Genomic DNA, 15,270 nt, shown 5'->3' with positions numbered 1-15,270 from the left:
TCTATAGAGTTTAGTCCTATAATCTAAATGCCAATCATAAAGTACTTAACCTGAATAAAAACCAACCTGAGTGAAAGCATTCCATCTGAGCACAGAGTAGAATGACGTATCAGGTATTTGAACCAAAGCTACAAAGGAATTTGTATTTTCACCAGAAAACAAATGCTTCACCTGTTAACAAGTAATATCTTCTGTAGTGATTATGCATGTAAAATACTATTAAACAAGGAGAAATAAAGTGAGAGGTTAAAAAAAAGTCTCCCACTGATATGGCTTTGATTACCTGATGTCTTTCTTCATGATTCTGTTCATTTGTCTTTGATTATTTATGCTGTGGTATTTAATAGCTTTATATCCACATTCACAGTTATTTAGAAGAATGTATGTATTGGTCAGCTCAGGCTACCGTGACAAGATACCATAGATTGAGTGGCTTAGACAACAGAATGTATTTTTACACAGTTCTGGAGGCTAGAGGTCTGAGGTCAGAGGATCAGTGTGGTTGGGTCCTGTTTGGAGCACTCTCTTCCTGGCTTACAGAAAGCCACCTTCTATGTCCTCATCTATCCTTATTTGCCTCCTAAAGACCATGTCTCCAGCTACAGGCACATGGCCGGGTAGAGCTTTAACATACGAATGAGGGGACCCAGTTCAGCCTGTAGCAATGTATAATTTTTCCACAGTTGTCAATAAAGGCTATCGCCCATGTTCCTCTATTGACATCTTAGTGCATGACTCAGAAGTTGAGAAATATTTCAGAAAAATCACGTTTCTTCAAGTAACTTTCTACACAGTTTTATCACTCAGTGCTGCAATTCCAAAATCTATTGAGTTTGGAAAAGCTGTTTTTAAGTAGATTAAAGTTTTCAGTCCTCCCTGCGAAGTTGGACATGATTTAATTAGGCTAAAATAGTGTGCTTTGGTTACTCCCTCTGATCCCGCTTAGGGCAAAAGGAGGAGATTTAGTAAATCTATAACATGAAGTCTACCCTTGCTTTGAACTTAAGCGTGGTTCATATTTGTGAGGAATTGTTAATGCATTTTAATGCATTTTTTTTAATGTTTTCCTTTTATGTGTTGTGTGTGTGTGTGTGTTTTCTCTGCAGACTCCCAGGCCTTTAAACATCATTAAACAAAACAACGGTGAGCAGATTATTAGGAGAAGGACAAGAAAGCGCCTTAACCCAGAGGCACTTCAGGCTGAGCAGCTCAACAAACACCAGAGGGGTGGCAGTGAGGAGCAGGTCAACGGAAGCCCCTTAGAGAGGAGGTCAGAAGATCATTTAACTGAAGGTCACCAGAGAGAAATTCCGCTCCCTAGCCTGAGTAAATACGAAGCCCAGGGTTCATTGACTAAAAGCCATTCTGCTCAGCAGCCAGTCCTGGTCAGCCAAACTCTGGATATTCACAAAAGGATGCAACCTTTGCACATTCAGATAAAAAGTCCTCAGGAAAGTACTGGAGACCCAGGAAATAGTTCATCCGTATCAGAAGGGAAAGGAAGTTCTGAGAGAGGCAGTCCCATAGAAAAGTACATGAGACCTGCGAAACACCCGAATTATTCACCACCAGGCAGCCCTATTGAAAAGTACCAGTACCCCCTTTTCGGACTTCCCTTTGTACATAATGACTTCCAGAGTGAAGCTGACTGGCTGCGGTTCTGGAGTAAATATAAGCTCTCCGTTCCTGGGAATCCGCACTACTTGAGTCATGTGCCTGGCCTACCAAATCCTTGCCAAAACTATGTGCCTTATCCCACCTTCAATCTGCCTCCTCATTTTTCAGCTGTTGGATCAGACAATGACATTCCTCTCGATTTGGCGATCAAGCATTCCAGACCTGGGCCAACTGCAAACGGTGCCTCCAAGGAGAAAACGAAGGCACCGTCAAGTGTAAAAAGTGAAGGTCCCTTGAATGTAGTAAAAACAGAGAAAGTTGATAGAAGTACTCAAGATGAACTTTCCACAAAATGTGTGCACTGTGGCATTGTCTTTCTGGATGAAGTGATGTATGCTTTGCATATGAGTTGCCATGGTGACAGTGGACCTTTCCAGTGCAGCATATGCCAGCATCTTTGCACGGACAAATATGACTTCACAACTCATATCCAGAGGGGCCTGCATAGGAACAATGCACAAGTGGAAAAAAATGGAAAACCTAAAGAGTAAAACCTTAGCACTTAGCACAATTAAATAGAAATAGGTTTTCTTGATGGGAATTCAATAGCTTGTAATGTCTTATGAAGACCTATTAAAAAATACTTCATAGAGCCTGCCTTATCCAACATGAAATTCCCTTCTTTTATTCTTTCTTTTGATGAGTAGGTTACCAAGATTAAAAAGTGAGACAAATGGTCAGTGAGAAACAAACAAAAAAAAAAAAATGGAAGATGGTAAATAGTCGTGTTTTAGAACCTAGCAAGTCAGAACCATCTTGGCGAATGTGTACTGTGGAAATGGTCCATAAGAAGTATCTCCAGACTCTATTTTATGTTTGTAAAGAAAGAGATCAAAGCTATCTCGAATTTGAAAGGGTTTACAGATTATGATACTAATGCAGTATTGGGCTGGCCATTGGTCCATTTGTTCATCAACCCATAAATTGTTGCCTAAATTTAGAAGTATCATGAAATCCTAGGCAGATGAGGAGAAATCTAATCTCCAGGGCAGTGAAAGGAAAATGGCGCCTCTTACATCAGTCTCCTCTCATTGACGGTGTTTCGGATTTAGACCTAGAAATGTGAGCTGTGGTTAGGCTTGGTGAGAGAGCAGCGAGGAAAGTGACAGACGGTGGCACAGTGATTTGGGCCAGCCCTGCCTGTACATACACATGCACACCCTCTCTGATATTTTTGTCCTTTAGATGTTCAGATACTCCTTTCAAAAACAGTCCTTTCATTTGCAGTTTAGGTTCATTTTGTCCCAATATATATGCCTTTTTAAAAACAGTGCCCTCAGTGCTTACGTAGTAATTCTTTTCTTTAGCCAGATATTCCTATCTTGTATGTGATGAAGCAGTTTGGATTTGTTTTTTTAAGCCTCCTCTTGGTCACCGATCTCACTTGGCACATTGTAACTAAAGGGATCCCCGTCAGTTCAAAAGATTCGATCGATATAAAAGTTCAGACCATGGGCTTAACTTGTTCAGAATACATGGTATTTCTCCATAAGGTAACCTGCTGTATTTTATTTATTTCCTTTTGGTTAAATATAATTTCCAAACTTTGTGGCCAGGCAGCATCTAAGGTTACGTTACCACAGACTGATAGTTGGTATATGTACCAGTCACTCCCTTCATTAGATTTATACAGGTTTAGTTAAGTAGCATTAAATAGGATTCTTAGGAGTATATCTTCATAGTACTTTTAATACTTCAGGCTTTGTAAAACTATCCATGAAGGGAAAACTCCTCAGCATAACTGCTCAGGGAAATAGGGCTAAATAACTAAACATTAAATAATTGGTTAAAGGTGCTGTTAGTCGAGCCTCAATGCTTGCTACAAGGATGTATGTACAAGGACTGACTTTAATAATTTGCATTATATTGTCCCAACCAGTAGTTTATTTTTTGCCACGGAGATGTAGAAGATATTACAAGCTACTGGATGCACTGTCAGATTAACTTATTTCATTAAAGAAGTTGGGAGAACAAATAGGAAAAAAAAAACTTATTTTTCTAGTAAATATTAATGTATTACATTTCAAATAATGGTGCCTGACATATTGAATAATTATTTTCTACAGTGTACGTATGCAACAAAGATATTCCATCATGCATTAGAGTCAGTTCTGGCTCTGCCTAGCTGTTTACATTTGCAAATGTAGCAAACAAGGAAATGAAGCAACTATTTCTATTGCGGTAGATATCTTTTGTGTGTGTGTGTGTGTGCATTAAAGTTGTAAACGGTAACATGAAACAAATGAAAGTTCTTGATATAATGGTATGGAAAACAAGAAGGAAATGAAAATATTTTTATGCCTACTTAGGAAAAAAAAGGGTAGCACTATTCATTCCAAGTACTTTCTTTTTTTTAATTTTTAAGCTCTTAACTCACATTGTTATGCTTAAAATGATAAACATATATCCTCTTTTTATTGCTTTGTCTATGTTTCAGATGAAACATTTCAGAAATTATTTTGATAAGTGCTGCTGGAACCCGCAGCACTGATGTTTTTATTGCGTTCTGTAGCCGCATTTGCACTCATTTTTACATAATTCCCAGTCGCTTTGTTATTGTTTTTGTTTTGTTTGGGTTTTGTTTCTTTTTCCCAGTGCCAGGTCTTTGTTTCTTAAAGTTGGATGGCAGGTAGAGTTCAACCAGTTTGTGACTGTCGTAGTGAATGAAGTTAAAATGTCTTTTTGATGTGTTGTCATTTCCATTCTTGCATTTTTTTTGTTTGTTTTCATGTAAAAAAAAAAAAGGAGAGAAAGAGACAGAAAAAAGAAATCAGGACTAAGCCTTCAGCTTCAGTTTCATTTTTAAAGGGCCCTATTCTGGTCTCACCTGTCCAGCTCTGATATTCACATAAACTGAAATGAGGAGGTGGAATGAGAAGTTCTAACATTCAAATTATGTGATGAGAATTTTATCTCTCTTAGGAATTTCAATGAATGCATCTCAAAATGTACAGGCAGACTTGAGAGGTGGCCATGAAACATCTCAGAAAGAGAGGAGATTTCCCAAACAACGAAACAATGTTTCATTTTCATTTTCTTAGTAAAAGGACTTAGTAACGAAGTGCACTGTGGCAATCCTTCAGCAACATTACACATGGACTGCTCAAATCAGTAAAATGCCAGAAGTTTGGTTAACTTGGGTATGACTTTTTGGGCAAAGCTACTTGGTAAACAATTTCTCCAGTGTGTCGGACACATGGCATGTATTCCTTCTGTTTTTTGTTTTTGTTTTCTTTTTTCAACTGATTTTTGTTTTCTCAAGACAGACATAGTAGTAACGATTAGCATTGGAAAATACATATCACTATTCTTGAAATATTTATGGTCAGTCTACTTTTGGTAGAATATTCTTGGATAGCATTGACACGATAGATCTTCCATATTCTTTTATTATTGATTATTTTATTTTCATTTTTGTTTTCATTATTATACATATTTTGATGGAGAAGAGGTTGGGCTTTTTTTAAAAAGATGAAAACTTACTGTGACACTAAAATACCCCCTGGTTTTTGACTTCTGAAAGCCTTTGTTCCATCTTACAAAATATATTACAAAAGTGGTTGGTTGTTATTTTAATTTGGTTTTAAGGTTTCCAAACGATTTTGCCTTAAAATGTGATATTAAATGAGCTATTTAGGTACTTATCCTTTTTTTTTAAGGACTTTCAAGATGATTTAGGAATTTCCCCTCTTGGAAAAGGCTTCCCCTATGATGAAAACTATATGCCAGCTAAAATTGTATACCATTGAAAAACTGTAAGTCTTTTGAAATTACTTGTCTCTATTTTGAATCAAGTTTTGGGTCAAATTTTAGGTCAGGACCAGCTCATGCATTCATTCTTCCTTTCCTTACTCTTTCTTTCTTCCTCTCTCACCCATATATTCATACTGTTGTTTGGGATAGAAAAATCATGAGCCAGCCCACCTTGGAAGGATGTGGATTGAGAGACACTACAGGACTCTAAGTGTATGAGAAAAGGATGGAGCTCTAAACCTTAACATGTTAACTCTGTAGTTCAAAAGGAAAAGAGTGTGCCCATTCTTTCTACATGACATATTGAGATGTTCTTTTAAAAAATCAACTTTTAAGATAGTGATGTTTTATTCTAAACTGTTCTCTTTTAGTAAAGGTAGATTTTAGAAAACAAGCATGGGGATTCTTTTCTAAGGTAATATTAATGAGAAGAAAAAAAAGTGATTATCTTTAACAGCTCTTTGTTGAAGCCTGTGGTAGCACATTATGTTTATGATTGCACATGTGCACATAATCTATTATGATCCAATGCAAATACAGCTCCAAAAATATTAAATGTATATATATTTTAAAATGCCTGAGGATATACATTTTTCTCAATAAATCGAAAAGTATCAATACTGCTATTAAAATAATTATTAGCCTTCTGCTGTGTGGCTGCAAAACATCACAAGGTGACCTGTCTTGAGACTTCTGAACTGCCTGCCTATTTAGTTAGTGAACATTAGCGCAATTCTAGAGTGGGGATATCTGTCATCCAGTGGTGGAAACATGGAGTAAAGAAGCTGGTGGTCAGTTTCTGTGCTGTATGCCAGGCTTTTCCCTAAAGTTTACATGAGCTCACGGTCTTTGGGTTGAGGGCCATGGCAAAAAATGCAAGGCATCTTTGGTAAGCAAGTAGGTGAGAGCTTGCTGACTGTCCCTAGATCACAGGAGAAAATGGTGGAATTGAAATTCAACCAGAATATGAAACAAAATATGCCAACCAAAGGTAGGTAGTGTCAGGTGGAATTCTATGAGTAGGCAGCTGTAAATGAGACAAGGTAGAAAGACATGCATTGGGACTTTGAAGGGCTGGGTTATTTTCCAAAAGACTTGGCCAAGGGCAGAGAGATGGCTTATTTGGAGAGCACTTCCTTTTGGTTTTCCATTACTGTTTCATAGCTGATTCACACGTTCCTGATAGCGGTGCAATTGTTGAGAAATCATCCACAATTATTTGCAGTAATTAAGACCTCTGAAAGATGCTAGGGCAGAAGTGTGTGAAGTCAGGGATGAAGAAAATGTGAAATTCAACATTGATCCACACATGGAAACTGGATAACGTGTGGTTCTCTTGAAAGGAAAGGTAGAGCTGTAAGCTTCACTCCGTCCTACACCAGAGAAAAGCGAGAGTAATTTTACATGGAAATAACGTATAGCCTTCATCAGAGAAGATGGTCCTTCAGGACCCATAAGTCCCCAAACTGGATCCTGATTCTACCCCTGGTTGTTTTTCGTTATATGACCTGCAGCAAATCACTTTTTCTTTTCGTTCCTCAGGTTCCTCACCTGTAAAATGGAAAAAAAATATATTAATAATAATAATATTAATAATAATAATAATGGTAATGTAGTACTTGTTTTGTAAAGCACTTTGAGATCCTTGGTTGAAAGGCACCATGAGAATGCCAAGTATTATTATATGGCCAAGGGGCTTATTTAAACTCTCAGTTCCCAAGGGCCAGAAAAGGTTGGGGTCATGTTTCTTAAAAAGATGAGCTGTAAATATCATACCAAGCAGCCTATAGTGTTGACTATGAAGAGGCAAAACTATTACAAGGCTGATAAAACCATAGTTTCTTAATGGCTACCAACAAGGCAAATATCACAGTAAGAAATGCCAAATTCCTTAGGGTGGACTGTTTGACAACATGGAATGGGGGGGGGGGGGGGTGGGACGGGGTTGGGAAACATCTCAAAATGCCAATGTAAAATTAACTTACAGCAATATTCACCAGCAGAAAATGTCTTTCATATGGAATGATTTCATGTTGCTAAGAAAAAATTCAATTTGTAGTCCTGATTTGAATATTAGAATGTTGGCTATAATAGTCTGTTCTTACAACACATGGAATTTTTTTTGTTTTATTTAATTTTGTTTTCATAGTGCATGTTCATTTCTACTCACAAACATGTTCTTGGTGTATTTCTTATGCAAACAATCTTCAGGCAGCAAAGATGTCTGTTACATCTAAACTTGAATAATAAAGTTTTACCACCAGTTATATATAATGGCGTTGGTATGGTTTATATGGATTCACTTTCATGCACGTAGAAATAGGAAACACAGACCATTGTGACATGTAGACAGGCTCTGATGAGTTGAGATGGTGAAATCAAATCACCATTCTCAAAAATAAGACTAAGATTGAAAAGTCCTGGAGTCTCTCAGCTTGTTTTGCTTTGCTTTTTTTTTTCTTTAACCAATCTTTTATTGATAGATCTTGTATAAAAGAAAAAATATATATACTAGTTTCTTGAGGAGGGTTAACAATAAAAATTGTGTTTATTTCAAAAACATTTATTAAGTATTGAGTGTTGAGTATTGGGTAATGATTGTTTTACGATATATAAAAACTGTGTTTGAAGTTTAACTTTGATTCATTTCAGTGTACCCACATATGATGTGAAGATCCTGATAATCTCCATAAATTCATATTAATATATTAATATATTACACACATTGTTTGCTTAAAATGAAATTAATCAGAGGAGGGTTCGTAAAGGATGATTTTGAAAGAGAGAAACGGCAAAAGCAATCAGAAACCCAGGTAGGAAAATGACATGGGTAAATTCACCTAAGTAGTTTTTTGGTTTTTTTTTTAAGTTTATTTATTTATTTAGAGAGAGAGTGAGAGCCCATGAGCAGGAGAGGAGCAGAGAAAGAGAGAGAGAGAGAGAGAGAGAGAGAGAGAGAGAGAGAATTTCAAGTAGGCCCCACACTAAGTGTAGTGCTTGATCATTCAGGGCTCAATCTCAGGAACGATGAGATCATGACCTGAGCCAAAATCAAGAGTCCCGGTGCTCAACAGATTGAGCCACCCAAATGCCCCCACCCAAGTATTTTTAACCAGAAAGAAAAACACAAAGAAGACAGGACTTACAGTATTTAAATAACTTAACTGCTTCGAAGATTTGTTTTGAAAATTTCAAATGAATTAGTATCTACCCTCCTTACACAACCTTACTTCTAATTTTTGTGAGCCTCAATTTAACAAATCCTTTTATTATTTGTTTTTCTAGCTCTTTCTCTTTTCTCTTGCTTGGAAAACAGAGTAGAGACTTTGAGGTGCTTTCATAATGGTAAGAAGCTTCACAGCTGGAGGCAACATTCTCTAGATAAGAGTGGAGTAGAAATCACTTAATATGATTTCTTTATGTACAACTTGGTTTTTCTGTCAGGGAGCACGTTTCACATAAAGTTGAATCCACTTTGTTCTCACCCGGAACTGTCAGAATCCCATTCAGAAAGAACTCTGTAAGCATCAGCTGTTTACGCTTGTTTGAGGGGAAAGAAGATCAAGTTAGCACTGTGAGTCCTCACCTTACCATCTCTGTGAGGGTAGAGCAGGGGTCAGAAACTCAGTCACACAAAAGAAACAGGCAAGTGGCTTGTGTGGGTGAGCCAGCTGGGTGGAGACCTTGGGAACTGGAGGGCTGGATGAAAGGTAGCCTTTCCCCGTCTCTTAAGAACAGTGCCAAGCTGACTTGGGTTGCAGATTTTCAGTTTTTAAGAAAAACTGGACAAAGGTAATTTTATGCGAAATCTCCTAATTTTTAATGTCAGTGACTGACTTTTTTTCTTTCTTTCTTTCTTTCTTTCTTTCTTTTTTAATATTGCAAGCCAAGCAAAACACTTGTTCAGAATAAATTCCACCCGAGACAGGCAATGTGTGACCCCTGGAGCTTGAACAATAGTGAACTCTGGTAACTGGCAGGGAGGAAATTGGGCAAAGGGCTGAGGTTAGCTGTGGTTCCTCTGGGTTTTGTCTCCCGTCCCAGTGCACCTCCAGCTCTGCCAGGAAACCCGAAAGCACCGTGGCAGCAGCACCTGCCTGATTCTTTCAGAGCCAAATTTGCTTAAGACGAGAAACATTTGCACAGAAGACAAACAAGCCTTCTTTTTTTTTTTTTTTTTTTTTTTGAGCGTACTGCTAATTAGTTTGTACTTTTGTTCTCCGTCATTGTAACCCCGAGTACGATTTTCCTTTTTTTACCACACTGGTGCGAACTAAGACATTTCCCAAACTATTAAAAGTTGCTACAGTTAATGTCCAGTAACGTCCAAGATGTCCTTGTAGCCCTCTTCATGTCAGGTGTTTGAGTGAAATTAACAGCAGTAGAAAAGTAAAGCATTAACAGGTGATGGGGAGGGAGGGGCTTTTTCATGTTATAGTTGATAATTTTAATGAATAATTTCAGGATTTTCTTTAAATGCAAATGTGTATAATGAAATCTTATTGCTAGTTTTAATGGTTCTTTTGAAGTGTATTTTGATTTATTTTGAGCAAGAGATAGCAAGTGGAGGAGGGGCAGAGAGAGAGGGAGACAGAATCCCAAGCAGGCTCTCCTCTGTCAGCGCAGAGCCCAGTGCGGGGCTCAAACTCACCAACTGTGAGATCATGACCTGAGCCGAACTCAAGAGTCAGACGCTTAAGTTGTCTGAGCCACCCAGTTGCCCCCTTATTGCTAGTTTTATAAAACTGTTCTCCAATATGTTTAGGATGTCAGTAATCTGAAAGTCACCTTCCGTGAATGTTAAAATACTTGTATAGGAGGTAACAACCACTTCTTCCAACTTTCTGTTTAATAGCAACAATAATGTAATATTGTTATATATTATATTTTATATATATATATAATTTAACAAATATATAATATTTTAACAAAATATTAACTCTTCAGGTAAGTAGAGACTGGGGTAGCAAGTGCTATTAGCAGAAAAATACAATAGAAATTCTTTAAATTATTTCCATAAATAGGTGAATTTCCAAATTAAAACTGCAGAAGCACTAAATTGTAAGCAATTTCCCAGGAATACTTAGAATTCAAACCCCATGAATACATCACAGACCTTTTCGCAGAACATGTACCACCTGTTATGTGAAAGCAATGTCTGCCTTCATCGTGTTCACACATTAGCCAGTTTTTAGACTTAGTGTTCTCTACAACCAATGGTGTTTTCTTCAGAGCTTAAATCTCCTTAGATATTTTCTCTCTATGTAGCACACATATTACCCAGTGGATTCATGTATCTGAAAAAGCATAAATACACCAGTTAGTTTACAAAGATCAATTTGATATCATTATGATGGATTATTTTCTACAACTTTATTGTTTGTAGTTGCCTTAATTCTTTTTCTATAGTGAAATTATCGTTGCCATTATTCTTGTTTGTTGGTTGGTTGGTGATGACCCATGTAGTATAAACCCAGGCTTCATGCATTCATTCAACAAATGCCAACTGAGTATTATGTTGGTATTTGCACTATTCCAGGCATTTGGACTGCCTCAGTGAAAGAAAACAGACCCAAACTCCTCTATTTGTATGAAAGGGAGACAGACAATAAACTTACACACAGTAAACAAACATATATATAGCGTTTCATGTTAGAAAGTGAGGTATGCACTAGAGAAGAAAGAGTTCAGGGGCAGTGCAGGGGATGGAGGCCATATTCGTTAAGCTAACCAACAGTACAGCCATCATTTGAGCGAAGACTTAAAGGAGGAAATGGCAGAGTGAATAGCTCATGCAAAGGCCCCAGGGTGAGAGAGTATGTCTGGTAAGCTTGAGAAAGAGCAAGGCAGCCAGTGTGACTGAGGCAGGTAAACCAGAGGGAGAGTATGTAGAAACTCACTCAGAGGTGAAAGTATGGACGTAAGAGGAGATCAGATCATTTAGGATGTTGTAGGCCACTCTGTGGAGCGTGGCTTTTATTCTGTCTGAAGCAGGGAAGTATTTTACTGTTTTGAGCAGAGTATTGCTGTTTGACGTATGTTTTCATGCGATCATTCTCTTCGATGCTTGGAATAAATCCTAGGAGGTGAGGATACAAGGATAGAAGGAAACCAAGTTGGGCGCTAACTTAGTCATCCCTGCAAGAGATAAGAGGGACAGAAAAGCAGTTAAAATTCCAGAAATAATCTTAGAAGGAGAACAAACTAGATGGCCTGGATGCAGGGTGTGAGACAAAGAGAAGAGTCAAGAATTATTCTAAGATTTTTCATCTGAGCAAACTGAAAGAATGGATTTGATGGATCGGATTTGGAGTGGGGAGGGAAAGGAGTGAAACTGGGGACTAGCTACAGTTAAGGTCCAAAGGTCAAATAGATGGTTAGACCTAGGAGTTAGAAGTTAGGAGTTAGCCATAGCATCTAGACAGTATTCAAAACTATGAGACTGGCTGAGATAATCTAGGGAGGGAACAGGTGGGAATACACCCAGTATTTGAAATCTGGGCAATGAGGAGACACTCGTGAGAAAAACTGAGGAGGAAGCTGTCTGTGTGGTAGAAGGAAAACAAAAGGAAGTTATCTTAGAAGCCAAGGAAACAAAAATGTATCATGAGGCAGGGGGCAATTGACCTGAGAAGATACTGCTGATCGGTCAAGTAGGAAAATGGTCTCTGGCAGGATGGGCTATATACTTTGTGGGGCGCAGGGCAAATTGAACATGCAGATCCCCTTGTTCAGAAATTTCAGGACAGTGCCATCTGAGTTTTCAATGAAGCTCAGGACCCTGTGCACCTGCACAGCTTGCATATGCCCATGAAGCTGGCCCTGGTCAGCAGCACACTGACCAAAGCAGTTTGGAGCCATGGATGGGAAAGTCTGATGGAGTACTTTTTTCTTTGACGTTTGTTTATTTTTGAGAGACAGAGCACAAGCAGGGGAGGGGCAGAGAGAGAGGGAGCCACAGAATCCAAAGCAGGCTCCAGGCTCTGAGCTGTCAGCACAGGGCCCGATGCAGGGCTTGGACTCATGAACCGCGAGATCATGACCTGAGCCATCGTCGGACACTTAACCGACTGAGCCACCCAGGCGCCCCTTGATGGAGTACATTTAAGAAATGTTTGGAAAACAGTGTACAAAGGATTTGGGGAGCTTTTTGCTATAAAGGGGATTGGAAAAAGGAATGCTAGCTGACAAGAGATGTTGAATCAGTCGAAAGTTGTTTTGCTTTAGAATGGAGAAAGAAAAACATGTCCCTTTGCTAAGGAGGATGATGCAGTAAGGAAGGCTTTATTCGTCTTACCAGAGAGAGGAGAAAACAGCTGGAGTGATGTTCTTTGATAGGTGAATGAGTGGAAGGAGATAGAATCTTATGCCCAAGTGGAGAAGAGGACAGTTCGCATTCATAGTCACAGTTGGCAAAGAGACTGTGTAGACACAGATGTTGGTACATGTGTGGCTGTGATAGTGGAGTGCCCAAAAGCTCTATTTTTTTGACAAAATGTTTTTCCTGTGGCTCTACTGTTCTGCCCATTACCCCATTCAGAACTTCAAAGCATTTCACTCAGAAACAAGGCTGCTTATACATTAAACAAGGCAATATTGTTTCATTATATCCCAATGGCATGTGGATATTTGGATAAAGTCAGAAAACTGTCACATAACTGAAAATGGTATTTGAATCTCACTTTAAAAATTGCTTCTGTAAAAATCTGCCCCAACATACTCATCTTGTTTAGTTCAAAATGTTATTTCTCATTTTCTTAATTCCAATTTTTCAAAGACACATGGATCTTGTTATGCTAATAAGCAACACCACAGCAAGTATAGCGTTCTTAGTTCTCTTAATACCATTTCCTGAAGATACACCCAATAAGAGGCAGGTTTTTACCAGGTTTTCCTTATGACTGCGATTGATTTTTTTTGAGTGAATTAATTCATGTGTGCCAAATACTGATTCCAGACTCAGAACTGTGCACGAGCAGTATAAAAGACACAAAAGAGTTCAAATTTGCTGCATACTCTTGATTATACCACAAAGGTACAGTCGATTAAGATATAAGGTTGCTTAGTTACAAGTTGTTTTTTTTTTTTCATTTGGGGCATTTTCTGAACCTTTCCTTGTTACATTTCATTTCATTCATTTTAGTACCCTTGACAAAAAAGTCTTCCCATTATCTTAATAAAATTGTGTTGAAATTTGAGGAGAACTTCTCTGTTATTCCCGCTATGACTTTTAAATATAGCTAATATGTTCACAGGAAAGGCTTTAGTATTTGGTAACGGTTCAACTTACAGTGTTAACTTCTAAGAAAGCACTTAAAGAATGGTATCTTACCTTAGATACCTAATAAAGTAAAAAATCAAAACTTGAAAACTGAAGTAAAGTGAACTTCAGGGGCGCCTGGGTGGCGCAGTCGGTTAAGCGTCCAACTTCAGCCAGGTCACGATCTCGCGGTCCGTGAGTTCGAGCCCCGCGTCAGGCTCTGGGCTGATGGCTCGGAGCCTGGAGCCTGTTTCCGATTCTGTGTCTCCCTCTCTCTCTGCCCCTCCCCCGTTCATGCTCTGTCTCTCTCTGTCCCAAAAATAAATAAAAAATGTTGAAAAAAAAAAAATTTAAAAATAAAAAAAAAAAAAAGTGAACTTCAGTGACCCACAGATGTTTTAAAGAATGAAAGTTGGGGGCGCCTGGGTGGCTCAGTTGGCTAAGCGTCCGACTTTGGCTCACGTCATGATCTCGCGGTTCGTGAGTTTGAGCCCCGCGTCGGGCTCTGTGCTGACAGCTCAGAGCCTGGAGCCTGTTTCGGATTCTGTGCCGCCCTTTCTCTCTGCCCCTCCCCTGTTCATGCTCTGTCTCTCTCTGTCTCAAAAATAAATAAACGTTAAAAAAAATTAAAAAAAAAAGGAATGAAAGTTGTTTGGTTTTTCCTATAATGCATTGTTCCTTAATTTGTGATCCGGTAATCAGCCAATACTATTTTTACTTATTTTATTGAGAGAGAGAGAGAGCAGGTGCACGGTAGGTGGGGATGGGGAGACAAAGGAAAGAGAGAGAATCCCCAACAGGCCCTGGTACTGTCAGCATGGGGCCCCATGAGGGGCTGGAACTCACGTCCTGTGAGATCGTGACCTGAACCGAAGTCCAACGCTTAACCAACTGAGCCACCCAGGCATCCCAGTCAATGTTCTTTTCTCAGTGAGTTTTCTTTGCCAGCACCAGCTGTCTTTGTAATCCAGGCCTCACATTTCCTACATGCATGCAAACGTTAAGGTAAGGCCAGTTACCTCATGGGCAGTAGTGAATGTTTACCATCACTGAGAATCATGGAGTAGATTGCCTGATACACTTACATTACTGGCCAATGATGGCAACTGAGACTTCAGTATTCTCAAATTATGTGGAAACTCTTCTTTCTGAATTGGTGCTAGCTGGCCCTCATTTCCTGGACACTCTCATATTTGAAGACTGCAGTTAAGCTTTTCTTGGTATCTTTGGTTAAAGTTGTCCACGGCGAAAAGCAGGGGGGAGCCTTTCTCACTTCATGCCTATGCATCCTCCGCCATCTATTCTCCTTCCAGACCCTGTTCCCTCACTAGCATCTTATTGTCCAGAAGGAAATGGATTGTCATTTGCTTTTGAGGACATTAGATTTTTCCTTGCCTTTTTAAAAATGATTTCATGAAACTAAAATTTGGTATAACTTCCAGGTGCATTTCCTTTGATTCGAATCTATGGGCTTAACACCTTAACAAACTGAGTAGACATATTTACATTTCAATAACCTGAGTATAAAGATGAACACAGCATTTTAACAAGGCCCTCTCCAGAATGTCTCTTTCCCAGAC

General features: G+C 38.7%; 1 protein-coding gene across 3 annotated transcripts in view; it reads left to right on the top strand.

Moving 5' to 3' along the window:
- TRPS1 (transcriptional repressor GATA binding 1) overlaps positions 1-8,066 on the top strand; it is a 257,738-nt gene extending 249,672 nt beyond the window's left edge. For all 3 annotated transcript variants that reach the window (XM_060611181.3, XM_060611177.3, XM_060611180.3), the window contains one exon: positions 1,107-8,066. In XM_060611181.3, the coding sequence (XP_060467164.2) occupies positions 1,107-2,168 (1,062 nt within the window). In that variant the 3' untranslated portion in view covers positions 2,169-8,066. The remainder of the gene's footprint in view (positions 1-1,106) is intronic.
- Positions 8,067-15,270: the final 7,204 nt, after the last annotated feature.

Source organism: Panthera onca, chromosome F2 (genome assembly GCF_046562875.1).
Source record: "Panthera onca isolate mPanOnc1 chromosome F2, mPanOnc1 haplotype 2, whole genome shotgun sequence".
Taxonomy (NCBI): Eukaryota; Metazoa; Chordata; class Mammalia; order Carnivora; family Felidae; genus Panthera; species Panthera onca.
This window is presented reverse-complemented; position numbering and strand designations above follow the sequence as displayed.